The 19928-nt window shown below is 40.9% G+C and overlaps 3 protein-coding genes across 3 annotated transcripts; 2 read left to right on the top strand and 1 right to left on the bottom strand.

Moving 5' to 3' along the window:
• Positions 1-1409: 1409 nt before the first annotated feature.
• gprc5bb (G protein-coupled receptor, class C, group 5, member Bb) lies at positions 1410-7677 on the top strand. The gene is made up of 4 exons (XM_058090385.1): positions 1410-1947; positions 2370-3483; positions 5935-6047; positions 6129-7677. The coding sequence occupies exons 2-4, from the start codon at positions 2370-2372 to the stop codon at positions 6171-6173; spliced, it is 1272 nt and encodes a 423-aa protein (XP_057946368.1). The 5' UTR covers positions 1410-1947; the 3' UTR covers positions 6174-7677.
• Positions 7678-9147: 1470 nt separating this feature from the next.
• knop1 (lysine-rich nucleolar protein 1) lies at positions 9148-15204 on the top strand. Its single transcript, XM_058090359.1, has 7 exons — positions 9148-9238; positions 9718-9792; positions 10565-10627; positions 10723-11886; positions 11973-12044; positions 13756-13824; positions 13914-15204. The coding sequence occupies exons 4-7, from the start codon at positions 10771-10773 to the stop codon at positions 14220-14222; spliced, it is 1566 nt and encodes a 521-aa protein (XP_057946342.1). The 5' UTR covers positions 9148-9238; positions 9718-9792; positions 10565-10627; positions 10723-10770; the 3' UTR covers positions 14223-15204.
• Positions 15205-15386: 182 nt separating this feature from the next.
• Positions 15387-19646, bottom strand: exosc1 (exosome component 1). Its single transcript, XM_058090405.1, has 8 exons — positions 19515-19646; positions 18549-18664; positions 18227-18301; positions 17919-18007; positions 17806-17839; positions 17677-17727; positions 17470-17554; positions 15387-16062 (listed from the first exon to the last, which is right to left on the bottom strand). The coding sequence occupies exons 1-8, from the start codon at positions 19540-19542 to the stop codon at positions 15956-15958; spliced, it is 585 nt and encodes a 194-aa protein (XP_057946388.1). The 5' UTR covers positions 19543-19646; the 3' UTR covers positions 15387-15955.
• Positions 19647-19928: the final 282 nt, after the last annotated feature.

Here is a 19928-nt window from a genome sequence, read left to right as displayed (position 1 = left end):
ACTACATTTGAAACACTTCTATGCTAGGACTACGTTAAAAAGCCATAGCATTTCAGTATGTGGAATCAAACTATGGAATGGATTGAGTAAGGAAATCAAACAATGCACAACGATGAGCCAATTCAAGAAACAATACAAGCAGTTGATGTTTGCTATATACAAGGATGAAGAGTCTTGAACCAGTCATGATGTGCTATATATATCACTATATTGACACGCACTATGGTACCCATTATGTCATTGGATGCTCATATCACCTCCTACTTCGATACGTGACAAAAAATAAAAAAAATAAATAAAACAATAAACAAAAAAAACCTTAAACCATATCAGGAAAGCAGGAAGTGAACAAATGTAACAGTTACTGATTGTAAAAGTACCAGATGGAGGGGTAGGATTTAATAAGCTTTGCTTCTTCCTACTCCTTTTGGACATGTGGAACTGGGAACTGATTATGTGATGCATTCAATTGTAATCTGATGCATGTTCAAATGAAATAAAACCATTACCATTACCATTACAACATTACATCATATATATATATATCATACATATATCATTACAGCATTATTAAAAAAACAAAAAAACGAAAAAAAACAAACAAAAAAAAACCAAACTGTATTATGGAAAGCAGGAAGTGAACAAATGTAACAGTTACTGATTGTAAAAGTACCAGATGGAGGGGTAGGATTTAATAAGCTTTGCTTCTTCCTACTCCTTTTGGACATGTGGAACTGGGAACTGATTATGTGATGCATTCAATTGTAATCTGATGCATGTTCAAATGAAATAAAACCATTACCATTACAATTACCAGTAAGGGGTCCTGAAAACATATGTTGACACTCAAGTACCTATAGGTACCCACAGGTAGGTAGGTACCCAGCATCCCCTTTACAAGACACACCAGTTTCTGTCAAATAGCAACTCCAGGCCTGGTATCTGCAGCCACCACGATGCACTTAGCTCACCCTTTGTCAAGGAAATAAACTGCCAATCAAAGTGGTAACTCCCACGTCTGCTCTCCTTTACTTCCATGCTTGTTTGTGTGTCTCTCTGCGTTTATTTGTGTAACACAAACCAGCTTTGGCCTCTCCAGGTGTCTGACTATAATCTGTCACTAACGAGCGTATCTGCCAGCAACACTGATCCAAAGTGGCTTGATTGCCAAGTTCTATATCTCCTGCCGCTTGCCACGGTCCCTTTCAGATCCCGTCCTGTCTCCAGACCTACAAGAGCTCATCTCCAGGGCAGGAGATTAGTCCACCCTAATGGGAGACTTGGCTAAATGATGCCAGATAGACTGTTATGTAACATTTCCTACAAGGATAGCCACGTGGCCTCAGAGCGCTGACCATCTGCTTTCGTGTCTCCAAATCCCCTCCTCATTTGACGAGCCAAAACACCTTTGAAATGAAGAATTGACCAATTATTGACCAAAATCAGGTGAACAACTATCCTCACTTAAGTCCAAGTTGTGACGCTATTTCACTTGAGTGGTCTGAATTACAAGTGCCAAATAACACAGTTGGACTACAGCAACTTTGAATGTGTAGCGGAGTGCTCATTATTTCCTGGTTAGACGAGCGCTCCAGCAGTCCCTGCTTCCTATGTGTGGGTGAGCGCCAGCAAAGCTGGGATTGCATCTCTGTTGACACCTCCGCACAGTCAGCATGAAGCAGGGAGAGAGAAACAAGCAGACAGACTGAGTCGGAGCAAGCGGAGGGATAGAAGGGTGCCAGGAAGAGGACACTGAAAAAGGGAGAAGAGAGGAAGTTGTTGCGGCTCAGCAGCAGCCAGACGTCATCTATTTGACAAAAGAACTTACGGGACATTTTCAAATGCAACATGGAAGCTGTTTGGTCTCTGCAAGCCTAAAATTTGACTTGGTGCCAAAGGATGAATGGAAGAATGAGACACCTCTTTGTTATGAATTATTAAAATAAGGTAAGTTTGGAACAATTTCACTGGAAGATGCATAAATATAGTAAATGTTAGTGTTTCTGCTGCTGTGTTTGATTTACAAAAATTCTAGATTATTACATCAGGTCCTCACTAGTATGCTTAATTATCAGATGCGTGCGTGTCTGTGTTTTTGGTTCCTAAAGCTCGACATCTCAAAGCCCAGTGTACGATGTCAGCCCACGCTGTTTCCGTTACCATGGAAACTATTGCCCAGTGCTAAAAGCAGTTCTGTTTTGTGCCGTGAGTGCATGAGTGTGTTTCCAAAGAGAAGAATATTAATGTCTGATATGTGACAGGCTTTTGAAAATGCATATTTTGTACATTTAATTCATCTCTGTGATGACCGAAACCTTGTCTTTTGTCTCTTTTATTTAACTGGTTCATCTCCTCTTTATCCCTTCAAGATGGCTGTCAACGCTTTCACCATCTTCCTCTTGCTGCTCATCGGCTATTGCACATCGCACCCATCACCTCCTCCTCCGCTGGGATGCAGTGAGAATGTGAAACCTTCGTACAGAGTACTGTGTGACCTGGAGTCAGTGTGGGGTGTTGTTCTGGAGGCGTTGGCCTGCAGCGGGGGCCTCACCTCGCTGATCCTGTCTACGCTCCTGCTCGTCAAACTGCGCTCGATCTCTGACCCAGCCAGACGATCTGGCGTGGGACCGCTTCTCCTGCTCCTGGGCACGCTACTTGGAATATTCCTAATTTCTATTGCTTTCCTCGTGGGAAAGAATCAGATTCTGTGTGTGATTCGCAGGGCCTTCTGGGGCCCCCTTTTTGCCCTGTGCTTCTCTAGCTTATTGGTGCAAGGTGTGCGTCTTAGGAGGTTGGTGGTCGGGAAGTCAAGCCCCTCAGGTAGCTCGCTGGCTGCACTTGGCCTGGCCTTGGCCTTGGTTCAGGGGATCATCTCTGCTGAATGGGTCCTTCTCACTGTAGTCAGGGAGGGACACCCAGCCTGTGAATATCCACCTCTGGACTTTGCTTTGACATGCAGCTACACCCTAGGGCTGCTCCTCATAGCTATGGGGCTCTCTCTAGGGGTGGTGTTATGTGGGGGCGAGTTTGGAGTCGAGGCACCGCATGACAGTGAGGAGGATAGAGAAGGAGAGAACGACAAAAGGAGATGGAAATGTAACGCAGTATGGCTCTTCCTGGCAAGTCTTGCATCAGCGTTGCTTTGGGTGGCCTGGCTCGGCTTCTATCTTTACGGGAGCCAAGCGGTGAGGCTCAGGGGAAAAGCGGGGAGGTCAGGCGGAGGAGCGGAAAAGGCAGAAGACCGTCTTCTGGATGAGCCTGCTCTGGCGGTGGCCCTCATCGTCCAGGGCTGGATTCTGCTGCTGTTCCACGCCATTCCAGAGAGCCACCTGTGCCTCTGGAACCGTCCACAATGTGGCACGCAAGATTTCTTTGACACCAGCGAGACGACACCTCCTCCACACTTCAGAGACGAGCTCTCTGCACATTCTCATCAAGCCTTCCAGGAAAACCAGGCCTTTTCTATGGAGGAGCACAGTGCAAGTACGCCCACGCTATGTGTGTGTCTGTCAGTGTTGTTGTTGCACATTTCTGTTTGAACGCGGTCTTAAAAGTGGAACATAGGAGGTCGCACTTTTGACACCAAGTGGGAGCAAAAACCAGCTGTAAGTGTGTAGTTGCTAGGCAACCACGGAGAAACGCAAATTGTTTAAATTCTGTGGCATGTAAATGAGTACAAAATTATTCATTCATTCATTTTCTACCGCTTTTCCTCACGAGGGTCGCGGGGTGCTGGAGCCTATCCCAGTTGTCTTCGGGCATAAGGCGGGGTACACCAGCCAATCACAGGGCACATATAGACAAACAACCATTCACACTCACATTCATACCTATGGACAATTTGGAGTCGCCAATTAACCTAGCATGTTTTTGGAATGTGGGAGGAAACCGGAGTACCCGGAGAAAACCCACGCATGCACGGGGAGAACATGCAAACTCCACACAGAGATGCCCGAGGGTGGAATTGAACCCTGGTCTCCTAGCTGTGAGGTCTGTGTGCTAACCCCTAGACCACCGTGCCGCCCGAGTACAAAATTATTAAAATAAATAAAGTCCTTTTTTGTAGTACAGAGTACAGAAAGCTAGGTAGATAAACTTGATTAATTCACAAATTTTTACACTTTTCTGAACTATAAATATTGTTAAAATGTTGTATTATTGTGTTATACGATGCCAAAGTATCAGATAATGAAGAAGCAAGCCCTGAAAGAATGGGACAATTGGGCTCTGAACGTTGGTTTCAGAGAGTTTTTTTTTCTAACACCAGCTCACTGTGACATCACAGTTAGCTTTGTGAGAAATCTCCATCTCAATCCAACCAGTGACTTCATTAGTGCCCGGGTACAAGCTGTACAAGCTGTTAGCTGTGCAAGCTGAGTGTGGCCTGGAGGCGGGCTGTGGGTGGAATAAATCAAACCCGGAAGAAAATACAGCTGGAATAGGTGCAGATTCTGAAAGCTCTAGAAAGCTTTCTGTGTGGGTTATCAAGTCTAGCTGCTCTATAGGAGTCCACAACTCAATATACAAAGTGAGCATAATTATTCCCCTTTAAAAGTTATCAAAAAATGTTTACATATTTATACCATATAGATATATTGTCACATGCAGTATGTCAAATATGGCTGTAATTCATCCAATGGCTGTTATTAGATACACGTATATTGCACTAGTAAAACACATCATCACACTTTAAAGTGCTCAGGACGCAAAATCAAACACACCCCTGCAAGTTATTTGAACTGCAGCCATCTTGGCTGTGATGTCACGCCAAGAACACTGGACTCATCAAAACACAGCCAAGGGTGCACACCAAAGTGAAGAAACAGAAATATTCACAACAATAAAACCAGTTTCTTGTAATACACATTCTGTATTACAATAAATTTGCCTCCCAGTCTGTGTGCTACCATCACACCTAGGAGTCTGCATTGTGGGCTGAATTCCCCCACACGGCACAACATGACCTGCAGTGATGAGACTCTCTCTCTTTAGTGAGCCTCTCCTGCTCACCAACCATTTTGTGAGCCACCGACGGCATGTTACATCCCCACTCAAGCAGGGGTGACCAAACTAAGGCCTGCGAGCCAAATGCAGGCCGCCATCCATTTTTTAACTAGCCCTAATCAAAGTCTAATAATAGTATTGAGTATGGCCTGTGCACTATTCATTCATTCATTTTCCTCACGAGCGTGGCAGTGGGTGCTGGAGCCTATCCCAGCTGTCTTTGGGCAAGAGGAGGGGTACACCCTGGAATGGTCGCCAGCCAATCACAGGGCACATATAGACAAACAACCATTCACACTCACATTCATACCTACGGACAATTTCATTCATTCATTTTCTACCGCTTATCCTCACAAGGGTCGCAGGGGGTGCTGGAGCCTATCCCAGCTGTCTTTGGGCGAGAGGCGGGGTACACCCTGGACTGGTCGCCAGCCAATCACAGGGCACATATAGACAAACAACCATTCACACTCACATTCATACCTATGGACAATTTGGAGTGGCCAATTAACCGAGCAGGTTTTTGGAATGTGGGAGGAAACCGGAGTACCCGGAGAAAACCCACGCATGCACGGGGAGAACATGTAAACTCCACACAGAGATGGCCGAGGGTGGAATTGAACCCTGGTTTCCTAGCTGTGAGGTCTGCGCGCTAACCACTCGACCGCCGTGCCACCGCCTGTGCACTATATGCACTTAAATGTTTATAAAAAAAATGTTCAAGTTAGCCAGAAATGGTATGTACCATGATATTATTAGACGCCGATCACACTGGAATTTTTTTTTTGGTGAGTTGAAAGGTCAGTCGCAGAGATGTGCTCGTAAAACACACCGAATACGGTCTGGTCACGAGCCACCGGTTGAGAATCCCTACTTTAGTGATCAGTTACGGTGACTGACTCCTTTCATTTTTACCGTGCTGTCTGTCAGGTCTCCGCAGTGGAAACTACCCAAGCAGTCACGGGAGCATTCGCCCCGGAATCGCTTTCAGAGGTCATGTCTACCAACCGACTGAAATGGCTCTTGTTATGAATGGCGGTACGGTGAGTACACCCGTTTAAAAATAGCTCAGTCATCAATGGACTCATCTGACTTTTTCATTTTGACTTTTCCACACATCATAGATGCCCACGGCTCCTATTAACTACACTGGAAGACGACTCTGGTAAAGTGGTAACGTGACATCACACACGTCTGCTCCTTCATTTCCTGATGCCTAACTGATGCCTAAAACATATCACACAAGATGGACTGACGACAGCACAATGAGATTCGTGTATTTATGTTGTTGCTGAATGTAAAAAAAAAAAAAAAAAAAAGATGAGGACATTTTGTTTGAACTGAAGGCCGTCATCACACATTGTATCTAATATGTAAACACACTGTCAGGGAGTGTTCCAAGGAGGACCAATACAAATCTGCAGGATGTGAATTCACATTCCATTTGCATACAGCCCACCAAGCTTGCTTCGACTCACATGTCCTTTTATGTATTTTTCATCATTTGACTCTTCCATTTAGAGTGCTAACAGATATTATCAGAAAAACATGTCTAGAAAGTCTGCATCACGTGGGTGACTAAAAAGCCATTTAATACTATATTCACCAGCTACAACATTAAGTACACCTGCACAATTTTAGGTGCAAAACAACAATTGGATCAATTTGCTCTTGTGTAGTATCATAAACAATTCAACAATTCAGTATAATGCGTAGTTATACAACCACAATATTACACAATATTGTGACAGCATCTAACAGCGTCAATCAAAACTCGCACCGGATCTTATTCAATGTGCAGATGTACCTAAATGGTTGATCGGTGAGCGTTTACATATAAATATGTACATATAAAATCCAAGCTATCTTGGACTCTGCCATTTTGCACTTTATCAGAGCTAATTTGGTCACTACTGTATGTGGTAATATTTCAGATGGATTATCTTGTAACAGTAAAATTGTACGTACTGGATTTTTGTCTGGATTTTCAGTGTTTTCTAGGATTTGGATGTCCATACGGGGTGAAAAAAAATGATTAACATTAGAAAAATCAGTAACAAAAATTGCATCAAGAGACAGATGGTTTTTATTCTGTCACCAAAAATATTATTTTAATACAACTGGAGCTGCCATAAGTGTGTGACGTCAGTGTTGACAGTCTTCTCAACCAGTTGATTGATTGATTGATTGATTGCAATTCCAGAAGTGAACAAACTGTTCTTGCCACAGTTACAGTGTTGCTGCAACCGTTTACTATTTTTTGGGGGTAAAAGTTGAGAGAAAACTTGCTTTCAAATCAAATGTATGAATATTAAAACCTTAAGCAGAAACAGCAATTTTACTTAAAGGCCAATCTAATCATATCACTGGGAACATTTTGGACCAAATCTGTTTTTGCTAATTAATGAGCTATTGTTCAGGTTTCTGCAATGTTGCTTTTGTGAGTGAGATTTTATGCTACAATTTTATATCCTGCAAACATTATGTGTACATGATTACGTGATATTATGATTTAATCGACTTTTAATCAAGTTTGTTCATCAAATGTGAGAAGCACTGGTATTTACCTTTAATGGCAATTGCACTGTCACCGTTTTAAGGCAGCATAACATGAATGTTTGTAATGTGATTTGCACAGAGTGGCTAATACATCAGTGCACATTTTCTCCTAAATGTTGCCTTCATTTGCTATTTGTCTCCTGTCCTTTTTCATTGTTTATTATTACTATTTTTTGGTTATTTTTATTTGTCAGAAACCACACATTAATATATTTTCAATAAGAGAATAAAGTATTTCCATGAAAGATTCTTCCAGCTGCCAAGAGGGTGCCAAGTTCCTGCTTTGCGGATGCCAGCAAAGCCGAGGTAATACATACATAATACAAGTTCGCTGGTTATGTTTGTTGTCAGGTAATGATAGCAATATGGCAAAGACTGGTAAACATCAGCTTTCATGTACATCACATACAATACAATGCATTGCAATTTACAATTTCACAGGCCCAAAAGCTTATTTAATCCTACCACCCTCATAGTTTAACATCAATTGCTAGTACATTCTCTATAACCAGTATTATGAATTATCTTAAATGACCTCAGTCAGTGAAGTACTTTTATAGTAGTTATTTCACAATATCTCTGCACAATACTTTAGATATAGTAAAATTTAAAAAAAAAACACATTTGTTTGGTATTAAAGTATTTCTTACCACTTTATGTTGTTTATTTTTGCCGTCTATTTGTATTACCCCATATGTATGTATTAGCACTTCTCCAGAACAAAATGTGGTAGAATTGTCTCTAATTAGCTTTAGGTCTTTTGTGGCTTAATATATGACATTTACAGTTTTGAATAGTTTGGGTCGCAGTATAGACCCCTGGGGTATGCCATCAGATAGTTTTCAACTTGAACTCCTGGCTTCATATATTGCATCGTGTTTGCCAAGTAGCTTTTTACACAATTCAAAACTAAACTTCTGACTCCACGGTGTTATACTTTTAAGATACTGTGATTAATTCTCTCAAATGATTTTGTTAAATCTATAAATACTGCACTCTCTATGGTCTACAGCGTTAGTCATTTCCTCGGTTATGAGTTGAAAATGTTTACTGTTCGGGAGTAATTCATTCTAATTTATACATGTCTCTCACTTGTTGTTAAATAGATTTTGAATGATATTAGAAAATTGTGGCAATAAAGAAACTGCTTGGTAGTTAGTGGATTGACGCTTGTTACCAGTTTTGAAAATGACAATCAGCTTTAGTGGCCAAGTATGCTTACACAAATGAGGAATTTGACTCCAGTTAAATTAGCTCTCACTGTACATGTACACAAAATAAATAAATCAAAAGCAAGATTAATTATGTGTGAAATCGGTACTAATTTAGCTATTTTCATTTTGTTAGAATTTAAGCTATTAGCATTAGCTAATAATGAATCTACTGAATAAACTATCACAACAAAAAATAATGACTGCGCATACAGTATTCAGTAATATCAATACTAGTTCGATTACGTGAAACTTGAATTGTAAATGTAAGAAATGACACGAACAATTAATGTACTGAAATAACATAAATAATGGTGATAAATACTTACATATACAGTACAAACTTCATAAGCCACAGCTCGTCGGCCTGGACGCGCGTCTCGTTGCTAACCGGAAGCGGAACCAAACTACTTCCTGGTTCAGAAGATCAACGCTTTTACACGTGAATTAATAAGTTGTTCAAAGTAAGTGAAAAGACTGACATATTTGTATTATAAAACCATGTACGCAATGTATATATATGTATATATCTTATTATGTTTGACTGCGCGTTCGTTAAGAAATGTTACTTTTTATTTGCCGCTTCGTAGCAACACAGTGAAAGCTAGCATGCTTCGAATCAACACATTCCGCTCAACACGATTGCAGATTTCTTTGTGTTTTTAAACTCACAATGAAAACATGTTAGTAATGCTACTGAAGCATTATTTTAAAGTCCAACACAATGCAAGCAATGTCGTTGTAGTTATAGTAGAACCTTTCTTTAGTCTCATTTAGTGTAAACACATAACTTAGTATTATTTTATAAAGCTAGTGGTAGCATAATATGCTGTTCAAATTAAACTGCAACAGAGAGACTGGAACCAGGTGCCACTTCTTTTAAAAATACTACACTGAAAAAGGCAAAACTACTTACATTGTTTATTTCATTCATTCATTTCAGACGGATTCTGATGAGGAAGTGATCTTTATTTCTGAAAGGACTCCATCAACATCTAGCAAGATTGCTATTGATCAGGTAAGTTATGTCGAGGTACAGTAAAGCCTGGTTGTATTCATAACCTGGGCACAATTTCATTTAAAAGACAATTTTAACTGTTTTATTTGTATATTTTAGTGAGAAAAGACTCAAGTGTGTAATAAAAAATGTTAATTAAAAAAAAAAACCCAAATATCTTTTAATTGCGGGGGGGTCACAGGATCTTGCGAGAAAATGTTCTCTTCGTAATTATGACATTATTTCCATAATATTTTGTCTTCTCATACCATTACAGCAACACCCTGAACTGGTGGCCAGCCAATCACAGGGCACATATAGACAAACAACCATTCACACTCACATTCATACCTATGGACAATTTGGAGTCGCCAATTAACCTAGCATGTTTTTGGAATGTGGGAGGAAACCGGAGTACCCGGAGAAAACCCACGCATGCACGGGGAGAACATGCAAACTTCACACAGAGATGGCCGAGGGTGGAATTGAACCCTGGTCTCCTATTACAGCAACTTTGTTATTTTGTTTTTTTCTGTTTTGTAAATGTTATCCCTTTGATTTGTAATTTATAGGCATTCCTGCATGTAAAACTAATCATTCTATGTCAAACGTGCTTTGTGTTGGCATTTTTGAGTGACAGATTAATTGGAATTACATTATATCCTATGGGAAAAATAGTTTTTTTTTTATTATTTGGTTTTAGACAACCCGTTGGAACAGATTAATCACAAACACAGAAGCTCCACTGTATTCGGTGCCAGTTCTATTTAGTTTGGTTTTCTTCTCCCAATAGGTGAAGCGACTGGTTCTGCAAAAAGACGTTGATCAAGAATCTCTCCCTAAGCAGTGGTGGAAGGTTTGTTGATACACACAACCACTGCATCATCTGAGTGGTAATCATATTAGAAAAAAAAAGGTATTGAATGGTTAACATGTATTTTATTTGCGCAGGAAAACCACAGGAGCTCTTCTGTTCAAAGGCCGCAGGGCAAAGCGAAAATGAAGATCGAGGAGGAGGGCGGTGAGAATCTTGAAGAGAAAAAACACAAGAAAAGACGGACCTTGCCATGTGAAATTGCAAACGCCGCAGATGATAACAAGAAAAAGACGAAAGCAAAAAAACAGGACTCGACAATTAAAGAAGACGAGTCTTGGCAGGGAGGAGGAGGTGAGGTGCAAGAGAAGAAGACAAAGAAAAAGAAGAAGAAATCAGTCACTGACTTTTTGAATCACACAAATGGTCTTGATGTTATGGATGAAAACGACAAAAAAGTGAAGAAAAATAAGCTAAAAAAGAAAGAGATGACTGACAAGCAGGTGGGGACTGAACTGGGACCAGTAAAAGAAGAGGGAAAAAGTCCAAAGAAAAAGTTGAAGAATCAAACCAAAGATGCAAACATTACAGTAGAGGAAGATAAAGTGGCAAAGAAAGCCAAGAAAGAGAAAAGTGCGATTATTCAGACAAACACTACCGAAGTTGCAGATGACAAAGGACTCATCCAAAAGAATGAGAAGAAGAAAACGGTACAAGATGAGGGGACAAAGGTGAAACATGAACATGTTAAGGAGGAGGAAGAAGGAGAGAAGGTGCCAAAGAAAGGCAAGAAAGACAAAAATGTGAGTGCGGAGGAGCAAATGAAACACAAGACAAAGAGGAAAAAAGGCACTACTGAAAAGGATGAAATAACTGCAACAAAAAAGACAAAAAAAGTCCAGTTGGCTGAGCGTGCAGTTGCATCACACACAGTAGACGGACAGGAGACCAAGGAGGTGAAGCAGAAGAAGAAAAAAAACAAGGCAGGTGGAATCGAACCTGACGCTGATGTTAAAGAGGAACCACAGGAGGAGGAAAAAGCTGCAAAGAAAAAGGAAACCAGGCTAACTCCAAAGACAAAAGCAGAAAAGGCTAAGAGAAAATTCTCTGTGGTCAGCACAGAAGAAGACATGCAATCTACAAAGAAGAAGAAGAAGAAAGACAAATTTGCGGAACCTACATGTTTAGAGGTTGAAGACAAGGAACCGAGCAAGAAAAGCAAAAAGAAGAGCTCTGAACAAGAAGCGGCACAAAGAAAAAGTGCAAAAAAGAAAATTAAAGAAGAGCTGGAAGAGCATTTGGTGAGTTGTTTGTCTTTTTTTCATCTCTGTATCTTTCTACATATACATTTATTTGTTGGTAAAATGTGATGGGCTTCATGTATCAGGATGCTCCTCAAGTGGATGTGGTCTTCTTGTCGGCGAAGACTGGAAACACGGACGAGGTTACCATCAACCAGGTGACCATTTTGTTAACCGTTCAAATCTACAATACAGTTTTACGAACATCTTGTTGCTTGAATGACCCTTTCCCCCCCAGCAGTTACATATATAATACTTTTGATACACTGCTCCATGGCCAATAGCTGTTTAATATCAATGGAATTTATCTGTTAATCAATATAATGTATATAATATAAATGGTTGGCACCAGTGGGAAGTATCTTTACACATACCATAAAGGAATTTGGACTAATAGGTTACAAGGCATCTTTTATCTCTGCTCACTGGTAGCCATTATCCAATATTTTACTGTCATTTGTTCTTATTCTACAGTAAACCTCGGATATATCGAACTTGGATATATCGGAAATTCGCTCACAACGGACAGATAAAAAAGAACCGATTTTTCTGTAATGCATTTCCAAGAAAAAATCATTGCATATATCGGATTTTTTATAACGGATTTCGCCTATTTCGGACAAAATCTCCAGTCCCGTTCCAATGCATTTCCATTAAATTTCCCTCGCATATATCGGATGGCCGCATCGTGGCGCTCCGATTCGCCGAATCGTGACAGGCCGCTATACGACGTCATTTGCAGCGTTTGCAGCGTTGCCTGCGCGTCCAGGTACATTGGAAACATAGTCAAGGAAGTGCCTTTTTATAACGGATAAAATCCGATTTACGCATATACCGGATATAAATCCGATATATGCGTAAAACAGACATTTTCCGGTATACGCATATAACAGATTTCGCTTATATCGGACAAAACCAGTGGGAACAATTGAGTCCGATATATCCGAGGTTTACTGTACTGCATACTTACTTTAGACCGGAGTAGTTGTGCTTAAAATGGACTTCCTCTTTTCTGACGTATAAATGTTGTCCCAATAGTGTATTCTCATGTTAAATGATGCCAGATATTGAAATTTGCGCTTTTGGAAGTAAGCCCTGAAAGCAATCCTGAAGTCCTCGGGAGCGCTTGGGGTTGGGCTCGACAGTAAGAGAGCTGGGGGTGGAGTAAATTACACAGATCGTTTTTGGCAGGAAGCAGGATAATCATTTAAACAAAGCTGAAGAGGCGCAGAACCAGGAAGATCTAGAAAGCTTTCTGTGTGTTATCGTGTTTAGCTGCTCTAGAGGCGTCCACAACTCAATACGAAGGGCCGAAAATGAGTAGAATAGGTCCCCTTTTAATAGATTACAAGGAATCTTTTATCTCTGCTCACTGGTAGCCATTTTCCAATATTTTAGTGTCATTTGTTCTTATACTACTGCATACTTTACACCGCAGTAGTTGTGCTTAAAATGGACTTTTCCTCTTTTCTGACGTATACATGTTGTCCCAATAGTGTATTCTCATGTTAAATGATGCCAGATATTGAGATTTGCGCTTTTGGAAGTAAGCCCTGAAAGCAATCCTGAAGTCCTCGGGAGCGCTTGGGAGTGTGTCCAAACACAGGATTGGAAGAGAGCTGGGGGTGGAGTAAATTACACAGATCGTTTGGGCAGGAAGCATTTAAACAAAGCTGAAGAGGCGCAGAATCAGGAAGATCTAGAAAGCTTTCTGTGTGTTATCGTGTGTAGCTACTCTAGAGGCGTCCACAACTCGATACAAAGGGCCGAAAATGAGTACATTAGGTCCCCTTTTAATATAAAACATCAAGTTTAAGGTGTTCTCTTACACATTCAGCAATGTGAAATAAATGTTGTGCTTTGTCACAGGAAAGACGACAGGCTTTACAGATGGAGATTGACAAGGCCTCTCGGCCTGAACAAGCTAACCAACCTACAGTCAGTGATCCTTCTTTCTGTGGACTTTTGGTAAATTGCAGGACTTGACTCTCATTCTAATATTTGTCTCCCAAATTTCCTCTTCTCAGAAGTTTGGCCAGTGGGGCACCGCCCAGTTTGAAAGCTCCGAACAGCAGCACAGGTTCCTCAGATTGATGGGCGGCTTTAAGAAGAGCTTCCAGTCAGCTTCCACCACCACGGACACGGCAAAAACAAATATGGCACTCTGTAAGGATGCGCAGGAGGGTTTACAGAAAGGACTCATGGAGGAGTTTCAGCGTGCCCACACACGCAGAATGGACTGTAACGTCAGAGGTGCAGGACTTGGGTTTAGTGCACCGTCCAAAAAGTTCTCTATTGACATCAATGCATGTCGGTCGGTCCGCTTTGACGACTGAGGACTGGTGTATATTATCTTCTCAATGTTGTTTTAAATGTGTGCTCTCTTTTTACACGGAAGAAGTAGCCTGACTGTTAATAAACATACCGCACAACACGTTCTTTGTATGACAGACACTTGACAAATCCAACCATTTCTAAATGACAATATAACTTTTTCTCAGCATAGGCACATGCTAATGGATGTGGGCCTGTGAATGGTCAAGTATTCTATACAAACGTGTATGTCCATGATAGGTCTATAACATTATGACATTAATGCTGTGTCAAAAGTCTCAACTATTGATTGAATATTTGTTCAAATTTAACCTGGACATTAGTTGTATCATTTATATAATGGATGCTGTACATTATCACATACTACAGTATTAATTATCCCTGTACCCTAGAAACCGCCCATGAATGATACGGGAAAAGGCCGAAATGATACTGTGTCAAAGCCCAGGGCAGTGATACTGATAAAATATAGAGTTTAACCATGTCCAGTATCAGCCCACGTAGCTGTCCACTCAGAGCGCGCTGCTCTGGTATCGTGCCCGTGAAACAACCAATCAGAGAACAGCGCACGAGTGCTTAGTGCCTCGTGCTTCTCCAGTCAAAAAACCAAAAACCCCAAACTTGATTATTGGAACTTTAATTGTCAGACATTGATATAAGATATAAGACATAAGATAAGACTGTTGATAAAATATTATTGTTGCAATATTTTTGCAATTATTGTGTTTACACTGTTTAGATATAATACATTTAATAAACTGAACATTTTCTGGAAACAAAATGGTCTTTTGATTAAATAGTACGTGATAATAAGCTCATGATTAAATAGTATGTGATAATAAGATCATCACATGGTTTGTCTGGTATCAGGCCAGGTATCATGCCCCCAAGTGTCAGTATCAGACCGAGACCAACTTACTGATGAGGGGGCATGATAACCTATAAATCTACAATGCACAAACTTGGTATTGCACCTATGACATGTTTACCACCGTATCAATGTCAATATTACTCCCGATGGGGGAAGAGCAGCTGCTTTTTTTTAGTGTAATAAATGTCTTCAAACTGCATGAATGTCTATAACATGGGGGGTAGGCGTACGTTAGCTTCTTGCTTCAGCCTACTCCTTTTGAGCTTCATTACTGTAAAAAATGTCAACTGCCAAACAAGGCAACCGGGTTTCATTTTATTTCACTTATGCAGACATCTGCAGTAAAGCGAGAGAGATACTTCATTACATTATAAAATACTTTCATGCTCATTTCTTGTAGGCTCATAATGTGCCGGATAACAGACATTTACTTCCACGTGTTGTATTAAAAGGTGTAAAAAAAATGCCTATTCAAAACACAATCACATTAAGCTGCACCTACATTTGCTCTATGTTGCAGTCCAAATTGCTAGATAATAGAAGTAACTTATTGGAGTTACTGTAACCTACCTGTCTTTAAACATGGAATGCTACACTGCAACATAATTTATTGCAGCTCTTATCAGACCACCAGTTATTATAATTAAGCTGGCAACAAGCCCCCCCCCTGACCGCAGTATACTGTTGGTACACATTGGTTGCAATCAATGTGACAGCACACTATTGACCACAAATATGAAGACTTCTAAAGCCATCCAGTGTCATCCAAACAAATCAGGGGGCTCCTTGGTCACCCAAAGATCAGGAGGAGGGAAGCTGTGTGTTCCTTGTGGAAGGGGGGAAAAAAAAAAAGTCCAAGACTTTTCAGGCCTGCAGAAACTCTGGCTGGACTCTTGCCACTTTGCGGAATTCTTTGGCATGCGTCAGTGGACATTGCATCTCACACCAGCTGATGGGAACCATCTGTGCACCTGTGTACGGGGAAAACACTTGTTATAATACAATGCTACTGAGCAACAAGTTTTTTTGGAATTGAACAAAAAATCCATTTTCTATGTCACTTATCCTCACTTGGGTTATGGGGGTATGCTGCAGCCTATCCCAGCTAATTTTGGCCGAGAGTCGGGGTACACCCTGGACTGGTTGTCAGCCAATCGCAGGGAATTGAACAATGTTTTCTCTAGAACTCTAGAGCTGCTTATGTTGTTTTCAGGTTGCAATATCTTGCAACTTACGCACTTCATACTATGTCCTTGTGTGTTGTCTGTAGGGCCAAGGTCTCGTTCATACATTTTGCTGCAGTCAGGTTTGGGCAAAATGTCCATTTTTTCGTACATCACACTTGTGGACTCCGTATGTGTGCTGTGCACATGTCCATTCAAGTCAGCCCCAATGACAATTCTTTCCCTTCTAGGGATGCTCTGCATCACTTCATCAAGGTCCAGCCAGAATTTACCTTTCTCCTCCAACTCGCATCCTACCTGTGGGGCATAGACACTAACAACGTTGAACAACACCTTCAATTTCTAGCTTCAGATTCATCACCCTATGTGACGCTCTTTTTACCTCCAGGACATTCTTAACCAACTCCTCCTCCAGAATAACTCCTACTCCATTTCTCTTTCTATCTATACCATGATAGAACAACTTGGACCCTGTTCCTAAACTTCTAGCCTTGCTACCTTTCCTCCTGGTCACACACACAGTATGTACGTATGTCTACCTTCCTCCTCTGCATCATGTCAACCAACTCTCTACCTTTTCCTGTCATCGTTCCAACATTCAAAATCCGGACTCTCAGTTCTAGGTTCTTGGTGCTCATCTTCTCTCTCTCTTCTTATGGGCACATCTTCCTCCTTTTCTTCTTTGATCAACAGTAACAGCGGCACCCTAAAGGTGAACAGCTCCAAGGGCGGTTATTGTTAACCCGGGATTCGACTGATCCGGTATGGTAGTCACAGTTGGTTTGGCATTTTTTTTTTTTTACGTCGGATGCCCTTCCTGACACAACTGTCTGTATTTATCCAGGCTTGGGACTGGTACAACAAGGCACTGGCTTGTACCCCATTGAGGGTAAATCGATCACATAAAATATATAAAGCTGCAGGCCTGCCAATGACTGTTTTATATGGTCTGTTAATAAAAGTCATTACACATCAAATATGATTGACCATTTGTGTTCCTAAATTGCAAAAATAATAACTTTCACGGCAAACAACATCGCAGAAGCTCTGTTGTAAAAAACTGAAAGTGGAGGACGTGACAGGTCTTGTGCAGAACCGATGGCGTTTCCAGTACAGCATGAATCACTGCAGTTCTAAATCCTACGACTACAGAACGGAACGGTTTTTGAGTTTTGAATAAGCATTCAAGTTTACCCGCTTCGCTGTGGGCCACCACGACACCCAGCTCATTCTCAGCTGTAGTCAGCAGGTAGTTGGACTGCACATCGCCCAGTGAGATCTGTCACACCCCGAGTCAAGGATAAGACACACAATGGTATAACATACAATAATACTATAACCTAATGCCACTAAAAATATCCATTTTCAAAAATGAGTTAGAAGACAAAAACAAAAGGATACCACTTTGGCCAGGACAATATCTCCAGGTCTAAAACATTTATACGTCTCTACCTGTCGGGGAGTTGAGGCAGACATTATGTTAAATTCAATGTGAAGCCCAAAGAAGCTTTACAACGATGTATGGCAAACCTTGTCTTTCTCTGTTGCTCGCACGTCTTCTTTTCTGCAGATTTACAAAATGTGTTGTTGTATGTATGACAGTGATTGGTGACGCCCAACAAATTGATTCTTCCTCGATGTACCTGATAGTTCCCCTGAAGCGGTCTTTCAGCGGCGTGGAGCCAACATAAAGGATGTGGACCTTAGCGAACCTGGGGTTGATGCTTGTTACCTGTGCGTTCAAACAAGTTGACATCGATGTAACAATAATATTTCAATATTTAAACGGAATCCACTAATGCGTATTATCGGCATGAAGATTGTAACGTCCTTGTGACTTAATTAATCCAGTTAAATGGCACCAATTAATTTTACTAGAGCTAATGTTTGGAATGTACTGAATGACTTTTTTTTTAATAAATGAATAGAAATCATGGCTGGTGATTATTACCTTACATGTGACTATGGCTCCTACATCAGGCAGTAGCTGGGTTTCAGTTTCTCTCACAACAGAGATGACTGGCAACTGAAAGAAAACACAAAAACGCAAATCAACTTTGTGTTTGCAACCCGACACCGCTTACATTATTGTCATTCCTTTTTTTTTTCTGTTTAACAGGTTCAAGATCCGCCACTCAAAACAAAACAGTGACCCTTGTTTTGTCACAGGTCTATTTTCATTTGGCTCTGACTTTTTTTTTTGCAGTGACATGAAACACTCCCACATGTCTAAATAACTCTGCAGCTTTCTCCAACCTCCACACCTCGCTCACCTCCTCTCCTTCGTTCTTCTTGAGCACATAGCCTGCAAGTGAGGAGTAGATATATCCATGCCGCAGGTATACGCCTGTGCCGGGGGTGCAGTCTTCGACACTGCACAGTTTGTCACCTGAACACAAACCGGGCAAAAGAGACACGAGCGCTGATATTGAGAGAGCACAAAATGAACTTACTGATGAGGATGAAAAGAAACGGCATTTGTCAGCCATGTCTGTTAAGCTGTTTTAATGACAAAACAAGCGCCCTAAACTAACCCTAACCCTAAATGTCCAATAAACTTAAATTAGGGTCGCCACAAATGCATATGGCACTGATTGTGTGAAAAAATAAATAAGATTTGGTCTATGGAGCTTGCCGTTATAATTCTGTCCAGCAGGTGGCATCGTAACTCTGTTTCTTACCACACCTCGTATGCAGCCGACATGGTTGCGCATTACAACACATCTGTTCGTTAATACAGTGAGATATTAGATGTACACACATGTAAACTACCTCCAAGATCAGCGCACACGTACATTTACTCGCAAAAACACAACTAATGATTTGAAAACAGAGCGTCAAAACAAACGAGAAAGGAATGTTGCCTGTGGCGATGGGCATGACTTCTTACCGCTGAAACCTGTCGCGGAAAGTAAAAGTAAACAATCCCCCGCCCAGAGATATTACAACTACATGAATTCATTATTCAACGTAAAAAATATAGCTACGTTCTAACGGAAGGACACACATATATTGTTGTTAGCATAAATTAAAGGAGTAACTAAACCAGCACAAGTCAAAGCTCAGTTAGCTCACTCGTGGTCGCAAACTAGTTAGCATGGCTTACATCCGTAACGTCGATTTTAGAGTTCCTAGAAAATAGTAACGGCTCAAAATACAATTTGTATACCATTCAGGCTGAATATACATCAAATCCTACCACATACTGACTTTAATAACAACAAACGGAAGACACTCACCAGGAACACACAGCTTCATGGGTGACATGTTTGAGAAGAAGAGCTCTTCGTCAGGCCATTGGCTGTTAAGGAAGGATCAGACTTCTTCTTCTTTTGTTGTTTGCAAACTGCGTGCAATGGCGCCACCCTATGGATGTCAATGGGGGTGCACAGGCAATAGCGTGACAGATAATGTTTGGGATTTTGAGAAGAATTTTGAACATCTTCAAAATGCACTGTATTTGGATCCTGTTTACTAACATGGCTGCCAAGACCGCCCATGGAGTACTACAGAAGTAGTACTGAATTATTTTTTATATAGTATTTAGTTTAGACTGCAGTGACGTCACATCGCCATACTATGCATCAGCATTATGAGGTAATTTATTAAGTACACTTTTTCCTGACAAGTCACGTGTCAACATAGTATTTGAG

This window comes from Doryrhamphus excisus, chromosome 1, assembly GCF_030265055.1.
Source record: "Doryrhamphus excisus isolate RoL2022-K1 chromosome 1, RoL_Dexc_1.0, whole genome shotgun sequence".
Classification (NCBI taxonomy): Eukaryota; Metazoa; Chordata; class Actinopteri; order Syngnathiformes; family Syngnathidae; genus Doryrhamphus; species Doryrhamphus excisus.
Note: the sequence above shows the minus strand (reverse complement) of the source record. Positions and strands in the feature narration are given on the sequence as shown.

Coding starts and splice junctions, on each gene's coding strand:
- exosc1 (XM_058090405.1), bottom strand. CDS start 19,542: ATGTCACCCATGAAGCTGTGTGTTCCTG. Junction 18,665..19,514: donor CATGAAGCTGTGTGTTCCTG/GTGAGTGTCTTC, acceptor GTTTGTGTTCAG/GTGACAAACTGTGCAGTGTC. Junction 17,555..17,676: donor ATATTGTCCTGGCCAAAGTG/GTATCCTTTTGT, acceptor GGGGTGTGACAG/ATCTCACTGGGCGATGTGCA.
- gprc5bb (XM_058090385.1), top strand. CDS start 2,370: ATGGCTGTCAACGCTTTCACCATCTTCCTCTTGCTGCTCATCGGCTAT. Junction 3,484..5,934: donor TATGGAGGAGCACAGTGCAA/GTACGCCCACGC, acceptor GCTGTCTGTCAG/GTCTCCGCAGTGGAAACTAC. Junction 6,048..6,128: donor TTGTTATGAATGGCGGTACG/GTGAGTACACCC, acceptor CACACATCATAG/ATGCCCACGGCTCCTATTAA.
- knop1 (XM_058090359.1), top strand. CDS start 10,771: ATGAAGATCGAGGAGGAGGGCGGTGAGAATCTTGAAGAGAAAAAACAC. Junction 11,887..11,972: donor AAGAGCTGGAAGAGCATTTG/GTGAGTTGTTTG, acceptor TTCATGTATCAG/GATGCTCCTCAAGTGGATGT. Junction 12,045..13,755: donor ACGAGGTTACCATCAACCAG/GTGACCATTTTG, acceptor GCTTTGTCACAG/GAAAGACGACAGGCTTTACA.